At 52.1% G+C, this 22579-nt stretch overlaps 12 protein-coding genes across 12 annotated transcripts; 8 read left to right on the plus strand and 4 right to left on the minus strand.

Annotated features, from left to right (window-relative positions):
- Positions 1 to 23: 23 nt before the first annotated feature.
- CPAR01_09964 (fungal cellulose binding domain-containing protein) lies at positions 24 to 1041 on the minus strand (the record flags this gene model as incomplete). The annotated part of the gene is made up of 3 exons (XM_060494227.1): positions 24 to 361; positions 433 to 648; positions 723 to 1041. 3 exons carry the CDS (start codon positions 1039 to 1041, stop codon positions 24 to 26), a joined length of 873 nt encoding a protein of 290 aa, XP_060346409.1.
- Positions 1042 to 1970: 929 nt separating this feature from the next.
- Positions 1971 to 3443, plus strand: CPAR01_09965 (cellulosome enzyme; the record flags this gene model as incomplete). Its single annotated transcript, XM_060494228.1, has 3 exons — positions 1971 to 2300; positions 2525 to 2595; positions 2654 to 3443. The coding sequence occupies 3 exons, from the start codon at positions 1971 to 1973 to the stop codon at positions 3441 to 3443; spliced, it is 1191 nt and encodes a 396-aa protein (XP_060346410.1).
- Positions 3444 to 5355: 1912 nt separating this feature from the next.
- Positions 5356 to 5863, plus strand: CPAR01_09966 (uncharacterized protein; the record flags this gene model as incomplete). Its single annotated transcript, XM_060494229.1, has 2 exons — positions 5356 to 5675; positions 5734 to 5863. 2 exons carry the CDS (start codon positions 5356 to 5358, stop codon positions 5861 to 5863), a joined length of 450 nt encoding a protein of 149 aa, XP_060346411.1.
- A 1016-nt stretch (positions 5864 to 6879) lies between these two features.
- CPAR01_09967 (PCI domain-containing protein) lies at positions 6880 to 8524 on the plus strand (the record flags this gene model as incomplete). The annotated part of the gene is made up of 4 exons (XM_060494230.1): positions 6880 to 6963; positions 7022 to 7078; positions 7132 to 7851; positions 7907 to 8524. The coding sequence occupies 4 exons, from the start codon at positions 6880 to 6882 to the stop codon at positions 8522 to 8524; spliced, it is 1479 nt and encodes a 492-aa protein (XP_060346412.1).
- A 192-nt stretch (positions 8525 to 8716) lies between these two features.
- Positions 8717 to 9773, minus strand: CPAR01_09968 (serine hydrolase; the record flags this gene model as incomplete). Its single annotated transcript, XM_060494231.1, has 2 exons — positions 8717 to 9435; positions 9566 to 9773. 2 exons carry the CDS (start codon positions 9771 to 9773, stop codon positions 8717 to 8719), a joined length of 927 nt encoding a protein of 308 aa, XP_060346413.1.
- Positions 9774 to 10455: 682 nt separating this feature from the next.
- CPAR01_09969 (ATP synthase subunit J) lies at positions 10456 to 10870 on the minus strand (the record flags this gene model as incomplete). The annotated part of the gene is made up of 4 exons (XM_060494232.1): positions 10456 to 10505; positions 10561 to 10611; positions 10730 to 10759; positions 10822 to 10870. The coding sequence occupies 4 exons, from the start codon at positions 10868 to 10870 to the stop codon at positions 10456 to 10458; spliced, it is 180 nt and encodes a 59-aa protein (XP_060346414.1).
- A 1229-nt stretch (positions 10871 to 12099) lies between these two features.
- Positions 12100 to 13233, plus strand: CPAR01_09970 (uncharacterized protein; the record flags this gene model as incomplete). The annotated part of the gene is made up of 1 exon (XM_060494233.1): positions 12100 to 13233. The coding sequence occupies one exon, from the start codon at positions 12100 to 12102 to the stop codon at positions 13231 to 13233; it is 1134 nt and encodes a 377-aa protein (XP_060346415.1).
- A 403-nt stretch (positions 13234 to 13636) lies between these two features.
- On the minus strand, positions 13637 to 14654 carry CPAR01_09971 (uncharacterized protein; the record flags this gene model as incomplete). Its single annotated transcript, XM_060494234.1, has 2 exons — positions 13637 to 14371; positions 14439 to 14654. The coding sequence occupies 2 exons, from the start codon at positions 14652 to 14654 to the stop codon at positions 13637 to 13639; spliced, it is 951 nt and encodes a 316-aa protein (XP_060346416.1).
- A 719-nt stretch (positions 14655 to 15373) lies between these two features.
- CPAR01_09972 (uncharacterized protein) lies at positions 15374 to 16078 on the plus strand (the record flags this gene model as incomplete). Its single annotated transcript, XM_060494235.1, has 3 exons — positions 15374 to 15401; positions 15465 to 15889; positions 15965 to 16078. The coding sequence occupies 3 exons, from the start codon at positions 15374 to 15376 to the stop codon at positions 16076 to 16078; spliced, it is 567 nt and encodes a 188-aa protein (XP_060346417.1).
- A 903-nt stretch (positions 16079 to 16981) lies between these two features.
- Positions 16982 to 17575, plus strand: CPAR01_09973 (uncharacterized protein; the record flags this gene model as incomplete). The annotated part of the gene is made up of 3 exons (XM_060494236.1): positions 16982 to 17086; positions 17155 to 17235; positions 17447 to 17575. The coding sequence occupies 3 exons, from the start codon at positions 16982 to 16984 to the stop codon at positions 17573 to 17575; spliced, it is 315 nt and encodes a 104-aa protein (XP_060346418.1).
- Positions 17576 to 18180: 605 nt separating this feature from the next.
- On the plus strand, positions 18181 to 19840 carry CPAR01_09974 (uncharacterized protein; the record flags this gene model as incomplete). The annotated part of the gene is made up of 4 exons (XM_060494237.1): positions 18181 to 18371; positions 18431 to 18982; positions 19037 to 19142; positions 19217 to 19840. The coding sequence occupies 4 exons, from the start codon at positions 18181 to 18183 to the stop codon at positions 19838 to 19840; spliced, it is 1473 nt and encodes a 490-aa protein (XP_060346419.1).
- Positions 19841 to 20848: 1008 nt separating this feature from the next.
- CPAR01_09975 (dipeptidase domain-containing protein) lies at positions 20849 to 22441 on the plus strand (the record flags this gene model as incomplete). Its single annotated transcript, XM_060494238.1, has 1 exon — positions 20849 to 22441. The coding sequence occupies one exon, from the start codon at positions 20849 to 20851 to the stop codon at positions 22439 to 22441; it is 1593 nt and encodes a 530-aa protein (XP_060346420.1).
- Positions 22442 to 22579: the final 138 nt, after the last annotated feature.

The following is a 22579-nucleotide window of genomic DNA, read 5'->3' on the forward strand; positions in this document are numbered from 1 at the left end:
TACAGGCTCGGTATACAGGCTCATCAGCGACGGAGCTTGGCGCATCCAGCAGTAGCCTTTGCACTGGGAGTAGCAGAACGAGTAGCAGTGATCAGGGTCGTCGAAGGCAGACTGCTTGGGACCGCCTCAGCTGCCGAGGTGTTGTTGACGTCGCTCGATCCGCCGGACCACACAGCAGGACCAGGCATTGGGAAAGCCTTGTATCCGTTGTAAAGGCTGAAGCTCACGTAAGGGTCGTTGTACTTGTACCCGCCAGGGAATTTGACCAGAGGGCCAGGGATGCCGTTGCCGCCTCCTGTGACCTTGACCTGGACGCAAGACACGAAGTGCTCAGGCTCGTGGTCAAACGACTTGTGGACGCCTGGGATAGTTTGTTAGATTATCATGATACAAATGACGTACGCAAATTTGAAGCCAATATCAAATTCTTACCGATGTGCTCAAAGCGCAGGAGATACTCCCCTGAAGGCGTATCCTTGGGAATGGTTGCGGTAAGAGTGTTCTTGTCCCAAGTACACCAAGCGTCTTTGGTGAAGTCGTCACTCTGGGTGCAAACGCCAGTCTCGCCAATCTTGAACCAGTCACCTGAGCCGTCGTAGTCCTTGACGCTGCCATCGGGGGCTTTCGACATGTAGTACAGAGCAGGTCCTATAGTGATTGGATGCAGATGTTAGTCAACGTACAACGTCGAGGCGAATCACGCGGCGACAGAGTCTTCTAACCAGGGTGCTGCATGGTGGCGCCTACGCCAAGCTTAACCGTAACGTCGCTTCCCGCAGTGACGTCGAGGACCTCCGTCTTGGCGGCGTTGGTGTAAGCTCCCTGGTTGCATCTGCTGTCCGGGCCGTCGATGTAGGAACCATCGCGAATATCGACGGCGGGGTTCTTCGAGAACTTGATCGGATTATACTTGGTGGTACGGGTGAAGTCTCGGATGTACTGGAAAGACTTTCCAGCGGTACCGTCTTGAACCACGGTGTCGAAGAAGTAATGAGCGGATGCCACCTGGGCAACGGCCAAGACAACAGGAGTGAACTTCATTGTGACAAAAGATGTTGCGTTATATGGATTGGATAGACCAAAAGAGTGAAGACGAGTAGAAACAAGAACGAATGAGGCGTATGGGTTGAACGGATGGACAATGACGGAAGGACCAACATTTTTGGTATTTTATATGAGGAATTGTCGTATCTATGTCCACTGACTTGCGAATTAATAAAGAACACTTCGCATTACAACATCGCAGTCTCGAGACCCGATGTTTCAAACGAATCGGGTATTTGGTGATGCCGCGGAGTCCTTCAATCAGAGCTATGGCCATCTCCAGACAACGATACTGTATCTACTGCAGTACGGTCGTTACGAGCCTAGACCTCTATGCTTCCTCATAACGACTGGTCCAGATTTTGAAACAAGATTTAGGGCGCAATCACGGCCAAAAAAGCCCCTGACGTAATTTGTAGTTGAATAATACATATTCGCCTGGCCCCTGAGTTTCATGTTCACTCTATGTCACTTACCGAAGAAGGACTAGGAAGCCCCAGCTTCGCTGCTATGCGAGCAGTTCGGACGTTCCCGAGACTAGATCACCAATGTTTCTATTGGAGCGATTTGTTTTCTCTCCCTGCTCCAATGAGTGCCACTGTAGCTTGGTAACAACGACATGAGCACAGCATTATTTCGAATATATTGTCAAGACTCCTCAATTCTGGGTTCGGAGGGCCAGCATGCACCAAAATCCGTAAGTCCTAGAAACGAGCAATCAGAATGGCTTTCGGACTGATTACTATCTTACCAAAGGGGATGCGAGATTCCCGCGTTGTTCGGTAATTTCTTGAATGCCCCATGTATATGAGATCCGCAAAACTCCCGGAGTTGTCGTTTTTCTTGGCACGCGGATTCAGCCCACTCCCATATTCCTTTCGATATCGAACATCACGTTCTTTCTTTGTTCATGATTTGCTGATTAGATGTCACCTTTCACAACTTTGCTTGGTGTTGTCGGCCTAGGCGCTTTGGCACTTTGGCAGGTTACCGTCGACACCACCTCCAAGTTGCAAAAGATCGACGGATTTGGCTTCTCTCAAGCTTTTAGGCATGCCAAGGAGTTCCAGAACGCACCCACGGCCCTTCAGAAGGGGGCTCTCGATCTACTTTTCTGCCCTACCGAAGGTGCCGGGTTCAGCATCATCCGAAATCGCATTGGTTCCGGCGGCAAAGGAGACAGCATTCTTCCTACGAGCCCTGGATCGCCTGCAGGTAAGCCGACTTATACCTGGGACAACGACGACAGCGGTCAGGTATGGTTCACAAAGCAGGCCGTCAGCTATGGGGTGAATAAAATCTACACTGACGCTTGGAATGCTCCTGGATTCATGAAGACGAGTGGTAATGAAGCGACGGGAACGCAAGTAGTCGCTTGAGTGGCTACTCTCTAACACGCTCTAGATACTTATGCGGCACAACCGGCCATACCTGCTCCTCTGGCGATTGGCGACAATCCTATGCCGACTTCCTCGTGCAGTTTGTCAAGTACTACCAGCAAGCCGGGCTCAACATTACCCACCTAGGCTTCCTTAACGAGCCCGACTTCTCGTAAGCATCAGAACCCCCCTTAAAGCTAGAGACATGGACTGACTACCACACTACCCAGTCCTGGATACTCTCAGATGCAAATCAGCTTCAATGCCCAGGAGGCCATCTCTTTCATCCCCACTTTGTCCAAAGCCGTTCAATCTGCCGGTCTCAAGACCGCAGTCACTTGCTGTGATGCTGTTGGCTGGGCTTCAACCGTCAAATACACCAACGCTCTCGTTGCCGCTGGTATGGAATCCTACTTGGGTCTAATCACCTCGCACACCTACTCAGGCGACGCCAACACCGCTCTCAACACTGAGTTGTCTTCTTGGGTCACCGAATCCGGTATCACGACAGCCTTTGACCTGACCTGGTTCAAGAATGGAGGCGTTACAGAGGGCATGACCTGGGCCAACAAGATTGCCGTTGGCATCATAAATGCCAATCTCTCTGCCTATCTTTACTGGGAGGGCTTTGAACTCAAGCAGCTGCAGTACGATTCCAACCTCGTCGATACGCAGGATGGTAAGACCGCGACGCCGTCGGCTAACTTCTGGGCATTCGCCATGTGGTCGCGGCACATCCGACCCGGCGCGCAGAGATTACAAACGTCGGGCATGGTGGCATCCGACGTCTTGACCGCAGCAGTCAAAAACAAAGACGGGTCTATTGTGATCATCTTCACAAACAATAGCAGCGCTGCTAAGGCTGCCAACGTCTCACTTAAGGGGTTCACTCCCAAGGCTGCAAGCGCATGGGTCACTGACAACAGCCACAAGTTCGCTTCCACGGCGGCCAGCATCTCGGGCTCAGGGGTATCCGTCGCTGTTCCTTCTAAGGGCGTCGTCACTGTTAAGTTAAGTTGATGGAGTCATGGAGATGTTACCATAAGGACGTGATAATCCAGAAACATGCTAGATCTCCGGCCACTACATATGCAAAGTTTATCATCCCAGGTAAAACTGTAATGACAAGAATTCTATGAAGCTATCGTTGATTCCTTAAGAATAGATCTCCATTTTCCAGGTTCTCGTCTATCAACGCCTAATGTGTGCTGGTTTCCGTATCATCATGTCGTAGATTCGTGAACGACCTCGGCGCTTGTTACACGTATTTAAAGTGTAGTAATATTCGGTGGAAGTTGAAATTTTCTCCTATAGCCGACGCATCATCTAATCATCTAGCCAGTGTAATTCTGAAAACTTATGGGCTAGGACCGGTGTAAGTTGCCAAGGTTGAGTGTTGAGCAGATCTAGTGGCCTAAATCATTCTTTTTCTTCATTAAATTCCATCACTCAGCCGAAGGTTGCAACATGTGGCCTTTTCCTTTGCGGGCAAAGGCTCGCAAAATGTGAAGCTAACAAGTCTAAGACGCTTAGCATCATCACTCGTGGTTAAGTCCTACTTTACGACATTCATACGACAGAAGTCCCGTTGAATAAGTACAGGTCATTCGACAATTCGGATGCAGTGAAGTTACAGAAGTGGCGAAGAAGCTCGAGGTCTGACACTTCCATAGATCCCAAGGATTTCGGACGCTTACCGAAGTTCGGACAATGCAGCGTGGGAAATATCGAACCCTCCCATTGAATTGACTCGCTGAACCGGAAGAAGAGAAACTCAAGATATGTAAATATGAATAATAAGATAGGACTTCATGCAAATTCATCTTGGTGGAGTTGAGCGAGTATTTATGCAGACGGTAGTTGTTTGAGTATCGGCCCATATTTGGCGGCAAGAGGAAGCCCAGATGCAAGCACCGGTGATACTAGCGTTGTGCAAGATCTTGCAACGATAGTCTTGTGTACCAGATGCCATTGCAAAGCACAGGTTGAGAACATTATATTTTCTCAGAGCTCAACAGTTACTATTCATTCTGAGAGGATACGTCAGCCGGACTTATGGATTTTGCAGCTGGCATAAGAGAACCAAGCACCAGAGCTGGAACTTTCGGGTAATTTTGAATGGGGAGTCGCCTGTTGCGGCCGTGACCGCATCAAAGAAACCACATTGATCTTGGCGGTAATACGAGAAGATCGGCGGTCATTTTGTCCACATTTTTACTGCCCGATGTGACTACCAACGCAGCAAAACAACGTTGCTGTCTCTACTGGGGTTTAGCTTTGTGCATTCCGGGCTCTCACTTCCAGCGCTTTCTCACTCCCCTGGACTTATTGCCTCCCTGTAAGCGTCACTATTTCCAGTGGAAAGCAACACCTGCCTTGTAGGTATTACCAGCCGTGCCAGCCAAATACCAGGATCCCGGCCTTCACTGGATAAAAGCTTTACAGAAGTTGTGATCTTAGTGCCCCGGTCAAATTAGAGTTCGTGATCGATGTGGAGAATTGAACAGTTCATCTCATGTGCTATTTCTGGCATTACCCATGAGACAGAACCTTCCAAGAGGGGAGCAGTTGAGAGTGAGACAGAATTGCTAGTCATTCGTGTTTACCCGCTTCCAACACTGTCATAGTTTCGTTTACGAGAACACAGTCATTTTGGGATTTGCCGGACAGGCATTCCCCACACAATGGTTACCTCCCAAGCGACGGTGACGTCGAAATCACCAACCTCGCTTGCCCGACCAAACCGACTTGGCGATGATGATCTTATGGACCGGTATCTGGAGCCCATCGCAAGTATATAACCGACCACAGCGCAGCCTCTTCCCAAGCTGGACTTTTTACTTTCATAACCACCCTTACTAGTTGTGCAACAGAATCTCGACTATTGCCAACATCACCAGAAACGATCAAAGACCGACCTTGAATTGCAAAAATGAAGTTCACTCTCGCTACCGTCACTGGCCTCTTCGGCGTTGCTGCCCTCGCTGCCCCAGCACCCCAAGAGACGGAAGAGCCTCGCCCGTACGAGAACATTGACATCGCCGACCTCTCTGTCCGTAAGCAGCAAAATGGAACAGTCACCAACGTCAGCTTCCTTCTCTCTGGCAACAACGCCACGGATCTGGCATGCCAGGGTGCGACCGGTGTTCCTTCCGATGTGATTACCTGCGGCGAGTCCAAGTACCGCTTCACAATCCGTCCGGGCAAGGAGACTGAGTTTGCCCTGCGCATCTACCACGAGCTTGGCCTTGCGTAAGTTACTTTTAATCATGAAACCTGAGAACGATGACGAACTGACGAGGGCAAATAGTTTCGGCTACTGGGGCGAGGGCGATGTTTTCACATACTGCCATGCCGGTGGCCTTGGAGACTTGCTCTGCAACCAGGTCAACCCTACGACGATTGTCATTGATAGCACTCCCCCACCTGTCAACCCCTAAATATTGCTTTGTCCGCCGATAGCATAAGCTCTTCTTAGTATTTAATGTTTTTCAAATACTACATAATCTGTTCCCGACCATGGAAACTGGGCCACATAAACTGTTGAGCTGCGAGCAAGAGCTTGTCCCGCGGATCCCGCGGATCTGCTTCTTTACCTATCTGAAGTACTCCGAGCCAGGCGTGCGCACACGCTGCAACTGGCCAGTACAAACATAAATAGAAGAGGCTTCGGGGTCATGGGAGTGACCATGTCACCAAAATCGCGATGCCAGGCTGCGAGGGCTTTATTGAAGAAATCACAGGTCGAATCCATCCAAGATTCGAGAATGGGAGATTGACGCTGATAGGATTATTTTTGTTGAAAAACGTAGCAGGTCGAAATGAGAAACTGTGTTAAATTCTAAGGGCGTACGAAATACGTTGATGGAATATGTTTAACGGTAGACACAAGCAAAATAAGGTTGCGTAAATTGGCAATCAAGCAGTAACTTCTAGTTCAGCTCCCCAGTGAGGTAATCTGAACATACGATTCCTCCTCATATCCTATGAAGTCTATGGAGAGGAGACTCATTGATTCTTTCGATATTTGATGTTGATTCTGGAACGTCGCGTACTCGCCAGCAAGAATATGATCCGTCTGGCATCCATCAACAAGAGCCAAATTAGTTAGAGGAAAGAATACCGATAGCAACTGGACCGACAGTAACTGGAAGCTACCATGCACAGACCATCGATGGAAGCGGGAAGGCAGGGCCGGGAAAAGGTACGTCCCTCCGTGCCAGCTCTGCCCCGCCTTACCTAATCCGGGTTCCTGAGCACTGCGGCCAGGGTGAGGTCAGGTAGGCACGAGCATGTTGCGTAGCTGCGGGAGCCTTCGATTCTAACAAACAACCAAATCAGCCTCACCTTCCCAACCGACAGCCTTTTCAACTGCCAATCCACCGCAGCCACGATTCCGATCTGAACTCGCGTCGCTACCTTCAACACAAATAGAACCCCCGAACTATCGCCCAGCATGTCGGAGGCAGCCTTGAAGCCCGAGAAGGACTTCTCGAAGGAGACGGACAAGCAGATCCCGGAGGCAGAGAAGCTCGCAAAGGTGCGGATTGCAGCCCGGAATTGACGTGGCTATGCAATGAATACTGATATTTGTACAGAGCGATATCTCAGCTGCCATCGAGAAGCTGAGCGTCTTGGAGAAGCAGACCCGTCAGGTGAGCAAGCTACCCCTCCCTTCCCCAGATGCTGACGTGCTAACGGAGCGCAGTCCTCAGATCTCGCATCGACATCGCGTATACTCATCGCCATTGTCAACATCACCAAGAATGCCGGGGACTGGAGCTTGATGAATGAGCAGGTTCTGATTCTCTCGAAGAAGCATGGGCAGCTCAAGCAAGCTATCACCAAGATGGTCCAGGCGGTCATGGGCTTCCTCGACTCTACCCCGAATCTCGAAACCAAGCTTACCGTCATCGAGACACTGCGGACGGTCACCGAGGGAAAGATCTTTGTCGAAGTCGAGCGTGCGCGTGTGACCAAGACTCTGTCCGATATCAAGAAGGAGCAGGGCGACCTCAAGGCGGCGACAGATATCCTCTGCGAGCTCCAGGTTGAGACGTTCGGATCTATGGACCGAAGAGAGAAGACCGAATTCATCCTCGCACAAGTCGCTCTCTGCATTGAGGTTGGCGACTGGACTCAAGCACAGATTCTAAGCAGGAAGATCAGCACCCGATACCTGTCGCGAAAGCCGAAGAAGACGCCCGAGCAGCTGGAGAAGGAGAAGAAGGAGCGCGAGAAGAAGAAGGCGAGAGGCGAGGAAGTCCCCGAAGAGAAGGAGGATGACACAACAGACCTGAAGCTGCGGTACTACGAGCAACAGATCATCCTTGCGAAGCATGATGACAAGTACCTTGATGTCTGCAAGCACTACCGCCAGGTTCTGGACACTGAGGCCGTCGAGGAAGACCCCAAGAAGCTCCACCCTGTAAGATCAATACTCTCGGCTATGACAAGCACAACTGCTTACAAACAATCTCTAGGTCCTCCAACGCATCATCTATTTCGTCATTCTTGCCCCTCACGACAACGAGCAGCACGATCTGCTGCACAGAATCCAGAAGGACTCTAGAATCGGCCAAGTCACCCAGGAGGCCGAGCTTCTTAAGCTTTTCACAGTCCACGAGCTCATGCGCTGGCCAGAGGTTGCAAAGACTTTCGGCCCTCACCTGTGCGAAACCGATGTCTTCGACGCCCAGGCCGGTCAGTCGGACGACGAGAAGGCGCACCAGCGCTGGTTGGATCTCCGCAAGAGAGTCATCGAGCACAATGTGCGTGTGGTCGCCAAGTACTACACCCGCATCCAGACTCAGCGCCTTACCCAGCTGCTGGATCTCACTGAGGACGAGACGGAGAAGTACATTAGCGAGCTGGTTACCTCCAAGACTATCTACGCCAAGATCGATCGCCCTGCGCGCATTGTGAGCTTCGCGAAGCCCAGAGATGCAGATGACATCTTGAATGAGTGGAGCTCCAACATGAAGAGCTTGTTGGGTCACCTCGAGCGTATTGATCATCTCATTACCAAGGAGGAGATGATGGCCAACATTCAGCCTGGCGCGTCCAAGTCGGGCAAGGGAAAGTCTACTAAGGCGCATTAGACGTCTGGATGGGTGCCCGGGTTTCGGCATGGGTTACGGCGTGTAATTGTAGAACACTATCTTAGACGAAGGCAATGAACCAGGCTGGGATGTGTAAAACATGCTTCGGTCTATTCTATGATGAACCAATGTCCTTGATGTACCTATCTATACCCCTACCCAATTCATTCGTTCGTAATGTGTGACTGACATCTAAATGTTGCTCTTCGCTGTCTCTTCATCGGCAATCTTCTTGAGGAAGCCGATCAGCGGCATGGCCCACTCCTTGGTAATAGGCACGTAATGGCCCCCGGGATGGACAACGACCATCGGCTCCTCACAACGGTCCACAAGCCCCTGACTTCTTGATTCCTCAACGACAGTGTCCAAGCTACCAAGGAAATGCAGTGTAGGCGTCTTGATCTTGGGTTCGTAAGCCCACTGCAACTCCTCAGGCGGCGCAAAGAAACCAGAGTAAATGCCTGCAAACTTGAACGGCTTCCCACCGTTAGCTTCCCGCAACGCCTGCGCCGAAGCCTTCAGGTCCTCCGGCATCTTCTCATCGCGATGCGGACCCTCCAAGATGGCCGCCAGGAGCGCAGCAAAGGCACCGCCCTGGCTGAAACCCACTACACCGTCGACGCCGCCGGCCTCGCGGACCGCTTCGGCGACGGTGGAGATGCCCTGGTCCAGGAAGCGGTAAGAGCCCGAGGACTCGTCCTTGCGCCACCAGGCCCAGGCGTCGATTTCCTGGTCCTCGCCGTTGGCGGATTCGTCCGGGACGAAGCCTGGGATGTCGCGCGGGGAGAGCTGTGAGGGTCCAGTTGGGTAAAAAAGTGTTGGGGCGAGGTTGAAGGGGCCCAAGGACTTTGCGATGAGTTTCTCTAGGGCGCGGGTTTTTGAGCGGAAGAGGGGCCCGGATTGGGTGTAGCCTTGGAGTGTTAGTGAGGTTTTGATGAGAATTGGAGAGGGGTCATGGAGAAGAAATGTTGATTATGGGCTGGGTCTGGACGACTAATTTGGCGTTCTATAAAAAGTACGAGAATAGGGCACATATCTTACCGTGAAGCATGAGAATTTTAATCTCTTTCTTTCCGTTGGGCTTCTTTGCTGCTGAGCCGTTCGGGGTTGCGCCTGCTACCGTCGACATTTTGCAGGTGAAGATGTGGCTGAAGTATGAGTGGGTATTATTGACGGTCTTGGCAGAAAACTGAGAAACTCGAGAGACAGAAGCAACAGCTCTAAGACGTAAGTGAAGTGAAGTTATCATGTGTGTGTATCTACGATGTAGTTCAAAGGGCGTGTTGAGAAGTCGAAGTGTTCAGTGACAGTGTAAAGTGGATACTGACAAATCCACAGTTGACTCTTCGCCGAAAAGAAGAGGAATTGAGACGGCGATAAGGACTAGAGCCACGATAACCGATTGCATCACTCCTCGAAGTCCGATGAAGTCTCATATGGTCAATTCTAGTTTTATATCATTCTAGTACAGTACGTCATCTGTTAATTTGTTCTATCATAATCAATGGTAGAGTTATCGACTTTTCAGTGTCACGTGATACGCATGCCGTCCGTCCGAGCCTCGCTTTGTGATACTGCGACTCAACTCCAGAGTTGACGACCGCCCCTCTTGGTTGTCGACTTTGAAACCTCCTCTCTCTCACGCAATGATGTCCGGCAGATGCCGCGTACAGAGTCATTACACAGCAAATGGCGCAGTCATGTCGGATTGCTGACGCTTTCACGCACCGAATAGGCACAGAGCGCCCGCAGCTCTCGATTGTTATGGCACGTGTGGCATCGGTACATTAGTACAACAGCTCAATTGCATGCGAGCCGTGCGTCTATGATACAGCGTCCATGAAGAAAACGCGTTGGCGGGTCTATATCCTCGACACGTTTCCCGTTGCTCGGCCTTCTCCCCGTATAGCCTAGGCTACTCCATTGCGAACTTAATGCTTCTTGGCGAGAGGGTTGCGGGCATCGTTCTTCCACTCGTCGGCTGTATATAACATTAGTATGCGTCCTTTCGGGAGTTCCTCGTTTGCGCGACGTACACTTCATCATGGCGTTCTGAGCGGAGTTGATGCCGTAGGCAATGACCAGGCCTGCAGAATTATCAGCACACGCTGCGCTTCACGTCGCTAGTCTTCTCGCTCTCTTTCTCGTGTTCTTTGCAAGTTGGTTCGCTCGGGATTCAGAGTTCATCGGAGGACTCGGACATACCGGCAGCGAAGAAAGGCGCCATCGGCTTAACTGTAAGGGAGGTCAGCGATTGCGCGACGGGTTCGTAGGGACGGTCTTCGAGGAATACGTACGGACGGGCGTGGGGTACTTCTTGAGTGCGCGAGCTCCGAGCCAGGTCATCTTGACGGTTGTGATGTGGGTTGCAGGGGAGAAATTGAAGGGGTCTAGATGGCGGGCGGTATTCGGAGGTTCGATGTGAAGCTATCAAAACGAGCCTTTTTCCTCCGATTGAGCTTTCGGTTTCGGCGGCTGGACCCGTAGCCGAGCAAAGTGTGGCCTGAGGCTACAGCCGCGACAGATGAGAAATAGTGGAGTATCGTCCGTTTCTGGTCTTTTCCGGGCACGGGCCTGTTACTTTCAGGTTGTCACGGGAAAAGAGCGGAATCGGATTACCGCAGTAATGATCTTCCGTTTGTATCCTCAAGGTCGGATCCACCCCCTTCTACCCCGGTTCTCATGTGACATCATTCGACGCTTCTCCGCATCTGGGCGCATTTGGAGGTGATACGTACCCACCCGTGACCTTAGCAAGCTTCAGCTTCTAGGTTCGCTCACCCGCAACCCGTTCCCCCGTGCCGTGGCAGGCCGCGGCGAGAGCTTTCCCCAGGTTCTGGGGGCTGAGTTGGACTTGGGACCTAGGGATTGGCATGGTGGTGGTGCCAGACCCCGAACCCGTAGTGTAGCAAGCCAAACATCTCCTCCCTTGTGTCACATTCATCTCGTCCCTGCCACACACACACCTCCTCTTCCTGAAGCTCTCTCCTTTCACTCCTCTACTACTACCGCCTTCACTTTACCAGAAAGTGCGGGGGAATCTGCAGAGAACGAGAGACACACACCACTGTTGCACGGTTGTAGCCCGACCTCCTCCTCAACTCATCCAATTATATCCATCCCATTTGCCTAGACTGCCATTTCAAGCACGGGCGAGACCACCACCACCACCTTGACACCTAACCGCTACCTTTGCATAGGTTGCTACTACCACCACAAGCCAGCGTACCAACCTAATCGTCCGTCCGCCGCCGCCGCCTCCAAACGCCCTTTCTGCACGCCGACTTGCTTCCCGTCCTGTGATAAATCCCTGCTCTCGGGTGCTTCCTGCTTTTTGCCGATCGAGACGTATCGAATTCGCTCTCCTTCCTCCTTCACATCACGTACCAGAGGCTTGTTCTTGCTGAACAAAGAGCACGTTTTGTCACCTTTGTTTGAGTAGACAAAACGTCCCTTGGCTCAAGCAGAAGAAGAAACGACATCTCTTGGTCACCATATACCTCCTCATCTCACCTACCTTCTCCAAAAACATCCTTTCTTTGCCCAATCCCCTCCCCAAACCACCAAAGGCAAAGATGCTGAGCCAGCGATTGGTGCGAGCAGCCGGCGCGGCGACCCCGCGTTCCGCGCTGCGAGCTTTCAGCTCCACGAGCCAGCAGCTCAAGGTGCCCTCCATGGCCGACGTCAGCGCCGCGCCCAAGAGCGTCGCCTCCTTCAACGACAAATCAAAGCAGTTCCGAGAGCAGTTGGTCGAGCAGCAGAAACAGCGGGAAGCAAGTGCGTATACTCAATCCTCCTCCTCCCCTGCCTCTTCCTCCGAGCCCGCCCAGGACTCATCCGTGAGTGCTACTTCAGGACAGAAGGCCGAGGCCACCCAGGAGCCTTCGCGCAAGGCTGGCCCCCTGACCAACCTCATCTATGGCACAAAGGAAGGTCGCGAACTCGATGCTCAGCTCGAGGCGAGCTTCAGTCAGGTCCTTGCCCGAGGCAAGTACGTCCACTCGATCGTCCAGCACGAGGTCAAGCCCGACAAGGTGGAGGAGTACACCAAGCTTGTCGGCAGCTGGTACCCGCGCATGGCTTCCATGCCCGAGAATAAGGTCCATCTAGTTGGAAGCTGGAGAACCGAAGTTGGAGACTGTGATACGTTTGGTATTTTACCCTGCCGAGAAAAAACAACCCATGCTGAAGCGAAACCACATGATGCTAATATTAGGGTCACAGTCCATATTTGGGAGTACCAGCGCTACCAGGGTTACCACGAGTCAATCCACAACATTGGCTCGCACCCCGAATTCGCCGAGTTCGATAAGAAGCTTAAGAGCCTCATCACCTCGAAGAAGACATCCCTCATGCAGGAGTTCTCCTTCTGGCCCACCACGCCTCCCCGCCAGCTTGGCGGCATCTTCGAGCTGCGATCATACACTCTCCACCCTGGCAACCTCCTCGAGTGGGAGACCCACTGGAGACGCGGCCTCAAGGCGAGACGCGAAGTCATGGAGGGTGTTGGCGCTTGGTTTGTGCAGATAGGAGACCTGAACACCGTTCACCACTTGTGGCAGTTCGCCAACCTCGAGGAGCGAAAGATCCGCCGCGAGAAGAGCTGGAGCGTCGAGGGCTGGAGCGAGACTGTCCACAAGACTGTGCCTCTTATTCAGAGCATGAAGTCGAGAATCTTGATCCCGATGCCCTGGTCTCCTGTGGCGTAATCGTGGGGGGTTTTTTGGACTCTTACTCAGCTCGGCCGCGTTTCTGCTATGCGCGGCATCGCATGCTTCTACATATCGCCCGTATCAGCTTTCATTTGTCGATGCCAACGAGGCCAACACACTGGGTACGCTGACCGATGTGAGGAATCATCCTGGTCCAGCGTGTGTGAGGCCAGCGAAGGCAACTAGGGATGAACTGCTTTAGGGATTACGTTTTCCAGCTTTAGGAAGACAGATGGCTTGGTTTGATCATGGAAAAAGGCTTCCATTTGGCGACTTGTATGTGTACAGAATCCTGGTAAACAAGACCAGCACATAGGAATTTGAAGACAGTAACCTTGCCAAAGACATGCCAACTTAGCCTGCCGAACTCCTGGGTATATAACTACATTTACAGATTGCTTCACTCGTCGAACTCCTCACCCATGACAGCTGCTAGATTTCTCCTAGCACTGGCCAGCGTGTGACCCAAGGCAACCAACTTTGCAGACAGAGACATGAGATTGGGATCTGGCAGACTCTCAACCCGCACCTTCTCCCTCACAAAGACCTCCGTAGCTTCTCCATTACTGGAGGGTGTACCCAGCCCGCTGGGGCTGCTTCCGCTGCTCCTCGGATGCGCCGTGCCATGCCTGTGCTTCAGCCCGCCATCCGTAACGGTGCTATACGTGAACCGGAAAGGGCGATCCATCTCGTCGTGTTCCAGTCTTCGGACGGTTCCCAAGGCTAGACCGAGCTTGGTGCCGAAGTGTACCGGCGAATCAACGGGTTCGAGAGCGCGCAACCAGAGGACCAGACTCGATTCTTGGAGGCCTAGGTGAACGCTGATATTTGGCCCGAGGGTTGGGCTAAAGTGGACGGGCGGACAGGAGTCGGTCTGCCAGCTGTGATCGACTTCGTTCAGGGCCGGGCCCTTGAGGAGAGAGGAGGACTCGTTGAGGGAGGCGGCGATGATGCGCAGCTGGGCGGCGAGCTGAGAAGGGTTATTGGAAGGGCTCGGTGTGTCTGTAAGGGAGAGAAGGTCGAGGCATTCTGTTAGGTGTGTGTGGATTGTTTCGAGAGCCGCGATGTGGACTGGGTGCGAGGCGTCGAGGTTCAAGGTCTGCGTTGGGAGGGTTTTGAGCTGGAGATGGATTGTCTTGAAGGTGTCAGCCGCGGATTCGTAGTTGCGAAAGAGAGAGGTAGTCGGCAGAGAATAGACCTACGCCTTTGATTATCCGCGTGCCGACCCGGGTCACTGTTCCCTTTACGCGCTCGTTACGCTGCGTGCTCATGACGAGAGTGCTTCCCGGGTCGATGGGCGCCAGAAGAGCGTAGCAGTCCTGGAGGCCGTGGCGGATGTCCTTAAGGATCGCGTGTGTTTCTACGACGATCCATTCTAGCTCGCGGGCCTGTGAGAGTTTGTCGAGTCTGATTAGCATTGTGTCTTCCGAGATTGGGATCCAATGATTAGGGGTTCGACGCGGGGCAAGCAGAGACGGCGAGGGTACGTACGAGGCATTCCTGTTTCCCTTTTATCAGCTCCTCTGGGGACACCGGAGGCCAGATTGCTATTGACATGCTGTCAACTCAGGTTCGCTTCCGCTTCGACAGCTCGTGAGACTAGTCTTGTGTGGTAAAAACGATTCATAGGCAGCCGCAACAGGGCGAATGGTGTTATTCGATTAGCTCATGGTGGACAGTTTGAAGCTCCAGAAGGGCATCTCGTCATCGCGGGAGGCTTTGGACCAGAGTGGTCGGTGCGCGGTGCCTTCTTAAGTGGGGGCCGAACCGATTTAGCGGAGGAAGGTGCGCCTGCCCCGCCGCTGCAGACGGGGTCTGGGCCCACTCCATGCACTTTTCTTATTCGGGGGACGGTTCAGCATCTTTTTCGATGTTGAATATTCCAGGCCGGCGTATCTTAGAGCCACTCAGCTAGGTAAACTCAGAGAACTCCTATTCACTCTGATCTGACGAGACCCTTTTGAACCTCATACACGCCATCGAGATCCGCAAAACCGTCAAGGCAGAAAGGATTTCAAGTCTCAGACTCACTCACACCCACGCAGCTGCCTGGCCTAGCATGGCGCCGACTCGGTCAACAACACAAGGCCAGGCTGGCAGAGATAATTCACCCTCTACAAGACAGTCGTCTTCCACTATGAACAAGTTGCCTCGGCTGCCTGAAGGTAAGCCAGCCACTCCAAACTTAGTTTCCCCGTCGGATGAGTCTTCGCTTAACCCAATTTCAGGCTCCAAAATTCAAAAGCGTGCCTTGCCTCGCCGTCAACAACCCAACTCATCAAAATCACAACTCATCTACGTGTCAGCGTCAACACCGTTCATGTCAGCAGTCTCACGTGTCCGCAAGCAACTGGACAAGTCTCTCAAAGGCAACGCGCCGTCGACGAGGGGCATGAACCTCAACCAGCGCATCGACCTGCTCCATCGCGACAACGGCACCAAAGGAGGGAATGGAGAGGCTATCGTGCTCGGCACAGGCAGAGCAATTGAGAAGGTCCTCAGCATCGCAGCATGGTTTACAGAGCAGAGCGACTGCGAGGTCGAGGTGAGGACCAAGACCGTGGGTACGGTCGATGATGTGGTGCTCGAAGAAGAGGATGAGGGATTCGGTGAGGAGAGTCGTGTAAGGAAGATCAGCTGCCTCGAAGTTACTGTGAGGCTTCGGTGATACTCTGAAAGTCCTTGGAGATGCGTTTTGCTGCCCTTGCGAAGACTGATGAAGTTCAAGTCGGCTCTGGGCCTTCGAAGGCGTTATGAAGAGCCGGACCGGCCTGGCTCAGAGGTCAAGCACCATGGCCTGCGACCCGATAACCAGATTTCTCCTGTCATCGGACATTTCTGAGCTATCAATTACCGGCTGGCCCTATCGAGTGATTTCTCGAGTCCTTAAGTAGCAGGCTCCGGTGGGATGTTATGATACCCGGCCACTGGGCCTTAATAAATCTTTTAACCAAACCCAAATTAAGTGCGTTCCAGTGGGATGATCATGGCCGCTCATTTGACGGACTTAATCGGACTAAATCATGTCATCAACTCGCCGCAATTCAAACACAGTACCCGCTACGCTGGCTAATGCTCAGTGAGAGTTCCAAGTTCCGCTGACCAGCACCAACTATATTGCCATGTTTAGCTTTAGAAGACCGCTGACCTGTGAAAACAGCTCCAGGAAATGCCTAAACTATGTTGACCTCTTGCAAGGTCTAAGATGCATTCCACCCCTATATTCCGGATTCCCCTATGATCCAAAGCGGCAGGAGGTTCTAGGTATTCTCCCGGTCGGATCAGCGGCAAAGCTTATCACTTACGGGTTTGGGACACAAAACCGCAAAGATCTTGGATCTGGGGAGTTCCTTAGACTGAAAGTACTCGAAATCGCGTCGCTGACTAGCGAGCAGTGTGGGCTGGTTGTCAACTTGTTGCGATTCGACATGATCCATCACGAACTCTTGAGTCATTCACCTAGCTAAAGTCGGCATAAGTTTGCCGTATCGAAGCGCCTCTACAACAATTATACCAGAACAGAGTTTAGACTAGAAGGAAGCGAAGTTTGCTATATTGCGTCGGAGCTGTAAGGAAGTCCGACCCGGGATTGCCTCCCGAAGTTGCACCAAGTCCTTCAGCATGCTTGACAGACTCGCTCATAGCAACCCAACTCGTCCATATAAAGCGTGCCGAGATTCCACAACTTCCTGTACGCAGGACGAATCAGTTCCAAGTCTCGACTGTTATCAATTGATTCGCCAAAATGCAGCTCTCCGCCTTCGTTTTCTTTGCAGTTTTCGGTGCTGCGTTGGCCAGGCCGCCTCCTGCGCCTGCTGACCCTTGCCCCAGTGTCCGCGACAAGCTAGTTGTGAGTATCCCTTCCCAAAAGGGTGCCCAGGTCGATAGATTCAGACGAACTGAGTGTTGCTTTTGCAGTGTAACAACCCTGAGATTCCATTCAAGCAGTGTACTAAGTTGACCGCAACTGTCTGGCAAGTCAAAGTCTTGCTCTTCCACGTATGAATTCACCTTGCTGATAATGACGTGAAGCAACTGCCAATGCGCCCCTTGATAGAGTTTGCTAGCAAACTTGTGTTGATATCAATGCAACTCTTTCGCTGCCACTCGTTGTTACTGGCAAGTTGCAGTATGAACACCATGTATGATTGGAACTGCCTACCTAAGCTATAATATCCACACGTGATCTATGAAACTATGACATCCCAAGCATATCGTCTTGCACGCCATCGCCTCATGCCGGATATACCTGGGTCAATATGTCGACCCCCAGGCAGGTTGTGCTTACATTGCTCGATGCTGGCAGCCTGTGTTGAACGGTCGCACCTGGCAAGCCTAGAATTGCAGTCAGGCCATAGACCAAAGGTAAAGCTCCTCGTCGCTAAAGGTACGCGAACGAAGTCTATTGATACGCAGCTGGGTTGGATTTGAGTAAGCGCAATTAGGCCTGCGTGATACATGGACACTTGTGTGCACCTAAGACGCAAGTAAGACGCTACTGTCTAGGCAGGCACGTAGGATTCCAGGGGTCTGCAAGTAGAGCCAAATTTAGGACACTATCAAGCGAAAGTACCGATCCTGAATCCTACGACTGACTCTCCCGATTGGTGAAGATTAGCGGCGATTACAGCGAAGGGCATGGTTCGTTCACTGTTGCGAAACCACTGATACCTAAATTCAATGTCTCGCCTTGGTCTACATCGCCAATCAGAGAGTCCCGCTACCCTTCAGGATTCGTGACATCATAGTAAGCAGCAGAGTATAAGTTCAAGCGCCCCCGGCGTACCTTAGGCTGCATGGCAGCACGTAGATTATCGACTTCTAGAAATCAAGGTGATCTGATTGTCGAACACCGTTCAGACCAAACACATCATCGCCTGCTTTGAAGCCAACAGCCATCACTTGATAAGGAATCAGCAATGCTATCGGCGTCCGAATGATAAGATGCATCGGTCGTGGTTCTCGTACTCGATCTCCAAGCCGTATCCTTTTCGCTGGTTCACGCCTGTCGTTCTGGTTGGCGGTGTCATTCTCGCCGTCTTGCTCTCTTTAATAAACCTGAGCGCAAACGGATACTACTTGAAGCCTCTATATACATCTGATCCCAATGGCACCGAAGCCCTTTCAAACGCACAGTACGTCGGCAGTACAACAGTAGCCAGTAATTATTATCACGCTAAGATTATGATTCCAGATGGTTCAGAAAGATTCCGTTCAATTGGAGGAGCGACGTAAAAGCAGAGTGCCAACCGCGTCTGTTTACAATCGGCGACTCCTTTTTCACCTCAAACCTGGGCTTTAGGTACATTATCAAGGCCATTTCGGACTCAAGAAGGAACTCATTGTCGAGCTTGAATTACAAAAACAATACTCTTGAAAGCTGCTCACCTAAAAGCATAGTTCTGAAGATGAAGAAGAGTGATACGGCGGTGCCGCCTGCTCCTTCATGGTGGCTGTCATACGGGGAGTCTACGATGGAGGCAACTGTCGACTGCACTGTTGTGACAGATGACGGTCCCGTGATAATAACGCTCGTTACTGAGGAAAATAGTGGAGGGGATCATACCTATAGCTACGTGATCGAAGATGATCCTGGAACGCACGCAAGCGTGTGGTGGGGGACCAGACTGCTCAATGCATATTGGAGCGGTGTAATGACAGTTGCAGCAAACATGACGAACATATATGGCTCCGACAACTATGTCGTCCGTAGCGGATTTACTTACACTCCCAAGCCAGGAGAAGAGTAGGTCACTATGGCTCATCTGTCCAACTCACGTTTGCTCACTTCTTGATTTAGCATCTACACCGATCAGTTTTTTGACCTCTACTGGTGGTTAGCAAACACGGACTCCTCGATTCTCAACAAGAACATGGATAAAAGTCTCAAAGATTACAATTCTGATGTATGTCAATCCTTTTCTTTTAGGACTTGTAGGCAATTTCGATCGAGAGAAGACATTTTAGCTAATATTAGCAGTGGTACGGATCTCCAGCACTAACAGAAGGGCTTCACTCCTCAAAGATTCTCTTCTCTCTACTTTCCCTGGACTTAGGCAACTGCCAGGCACCGAACCTCCTTCTGGACGATCGTGGGCTCCGGTATGCAATCCTGGCACCAGACGATCACAACCGGGATCCCGGACGGATTTTGAACGGCTCCAGATCACAACTATACGGGTCAGACCGATACAACCAAATTCCTGCTCCCAGATCGAATGACACGAATAGCGGCCTGGTGACGCTCCGGGATAGCTACGATAAGTTCCAGCCTATGATGGGGCCCCTGGGTTGCAGCAACGCTACCATTGTCAGCCAATACCTTTGCTCTGTTCCTCAACAGAAGAACGGTGGTGCCATGTTGTTTTCAATCCTGCTTGCGGACCTCCTTTTTCTCCAAGCAGCTTGGAAAATACTGACGTGGATTGCTGATGGGATGGTATCGAGAGGAAATACGGAGGCTATGTATTGTCAGGGCTGCCAGGCTAGAATTGGTGCTTATCAGTCACTACAAGATTTCAGCTCGACTAGGAACGGCTCCGAGGCGGTCCCAAAAAGGACGATGGATTGGAGTGAAAGCAGAGAAACGATATTAAGGGAGTAGGAAAGCAACCTGTTTGGGCTCCTTTAGAAGATGACACTAGAATTTATAGACTAGTAGCGCGAGGTGAGATGCTTCCTATCGCGAATAGTATACCTAGATCCCTTCGAGAGGATATACAACTCCCGTGGGAAGAGCATTGAAACCTGGAATTTGGAAAATACGCTAGTAGTCCGGCAGTCCCCACAGGTGACTACAGCGCTAATCGAAGGTGGGTGTATCAATGACTTTGAATTCGCAACTTGAACATCGAAGTCTTTTCTCGCTCCATAGGTCGAAACTCCAATTAAAAAGGCCACGGTGACAGGATCTTGATAACTTCGCCGCCGTAGTCATCCTTTGCTGGATCGTTGCTAGATATTGACTAGAAATATGGGGGGGGGGGGGCCTAGGTTGCAAACGTATTGAGAAGTTTGTGAAAAAATAGGAATCAGCTGGGTAACGTCCAACTCATAGCCGATCAGGTCCGAAGACATGCTGAGAGACAACTTCCACAACATGTGGATGGAGAGTGTGCATGCGGAATCATAGTCCGAGTCTATTGGAGCATGACTTGCAGGAATGTTCTCCAATGGGGCAACTTTAGTCGCTTATTTACCCGAGTCAATCAACGATTGAGTCGAATTGCGGTAATTCTAACCATTATTTCCCCAGGAACAAGGGACCGCGTCTGCAAACCCATGGGCTCATTTCCAGGGAGACAAGATGATCCTTGTCAGTCGTTCACTTATCATTGTCATTTAAGTGTGTTTACCGCGCAGAATGACGGTTCTTGGCGCACCCGTTATCTTCACCGCTAGCGATACCGGAAATTTCGGTGTGGGGTAACACGACTCCGAAGTCAACATCGGAGGCTTCCATTTGACATCATTGCCGAAAAATGATTCTAGCGAGGGGTGAGGAGAAGAGTCCCTCTTGATGAGGGGCTGGGTTCCTCTTCTTTGGCAGTTCCTCTTTCTTGTCCACCTCAACCAACTCGCTCAGAGCCATCTTCGCTAATCACAGGCAAAGATGATGCTCCAAAGCTCTGCCGTTGTCCTAGCGGCCCTCGCCGGGCCGGCCTCCGCTAGCTACGCCTTCTACGTCGGCAAGGACCTCACCGCCGACGGGAGCGTCATGGTCGGCGGCACCGGCGAAGAAGTCTCCTCCCACTGGCTCCAGCTGTTTCCCGCCGCCGACCACGCGGCTAACGCAACGATCACCGTCGGCGTGACGGACAAGGCCAGCATTCCCGGCGAGCTCTTTACGATTGCGCAGGTCAGCCACACCTACCGGTACATGTCGATGGAGTACTCGGACTTCGAGGGCTTCCCAGCGCCGCTCACCAACGGTGGCCTTAACGAGAACGGCGTCACCGTCCGTGACGTATGGGCGCAGAACCGCGATGAGCTAGTCAACATGACCCCGACCCCGCAGCACGGAATCCAGTACAGCGACCTTGCGCGCATCGTCATGGAACGAGCTAGGACTGCTCGAGAGGGCGTGGAAATCATTGGCGACTTGATGAACCAGTACGGCGAGGCAACTTACGGCGGAAACACTCACTTGGTCGCCGACAAGGACGAGGGCTGGGTTGTCTGGGAGATGGCCGGCGGCAAGAAGCTATGGGCGGCAGAGCGTCTCAAGACCGACGAGGTCCGCGTTCTATACCCTGGCTACATTGAGGACTTTCCCACCGACTTTGCCAACAGCTCCGATTATATGGGCTCCGAGAACATTGTCTCCTTTGCCGTTGAGCAAGGTTGGTGGGATCCCAACGGGGGCGTGCCCTTCAACATCTTCAACGCGTACGGCGAAAAGGGCGAGAATATGACTGCCCGTGACGGCGGCTTTAAGTTCATGTCCCAAGCCGCGCTCGAGAACGCCACCCTTGAGATGGTTCCTCTCACCGAGGAGAAGCTGATGGAGCGCGTCCGCGACAAGCGCATCGCCGATGACGAGGCAGGCTACGGGCAAATCGTCAGCTTGAAAGCTGGTATCGATGCGGACCTGCTGCGCATTTGGAATGCTCCTGCGACCTCCGTCTCATCGCCATTCGTGCCGTGGTGGCTCGGTGTCAACAGCGTGCCCCCCGAATTCGGTGAGCACCGCTATCTCACCACCGGCGCCTCGGGTAGCTTCCTGAACCCGGATTTCCAGCTGCAGGAGGCGAGCGTCTTTGCCGGTCGCATCTTCAAGCGCGTGCTGTATTACATTTGCTCATCCCCAGACATCTATCTGCCCATCGTCACGCAGATGCTCACGGGCTTCGAGAACCAGAGCCGCAGCGACGTGGACTGGGTCGAGACAAGCGCTAGAGTTCTCATCGAGAACAACGAGCGTGAGGCGGCGCATTCGCTGCTCACGTACTACTCGCACAGCAGAGCTGCCAAGGCGCTCGAGCTGGGCAAGACAATGACTGATGCTCTTGACGGATATATCAAGCTCACTGGGCAATGGAAGAATCCTGTCGGCAGCGAGATTAACGATGCTGGCGAGGGCGCGGAGACGGTCAACTGCCTTGTTGGTTATGATCCTGATCAACCTCTCTGGAAGCAGCCTGCGCATCCTACTCGACGCAGGAGAAGCATGAGGAACAAGATGATTGTTCAGCGTCATCACTGATTATCGATACCCTGTCATATCATGGGAAGCCTATCAGCTGTATTGCCCTACTATAAGGCTTCGTCGCCTTACAGATATTTAGTAGCAATAAGCCTGTATCATACAGCTAGACAATCATAATGGATCATGAATAACATC

The sequence above is a fragment of the Colletotrichum paranaense genome (genome assembly GCF_030867605.1).
Source record: "Colletotrichum paranaense strain IMI 384185 chromosome Unknown Scaffold_8.1, whole genome shotgun sequence".
In the NCBI taxonomy this organism is placed as follows: Eukaryota; Fungi; Ascomycota; class Sordariomycetes; order Glomerellales; family Glomerellaceae; genus Colletotrichum; species Colletotrichum paranaense.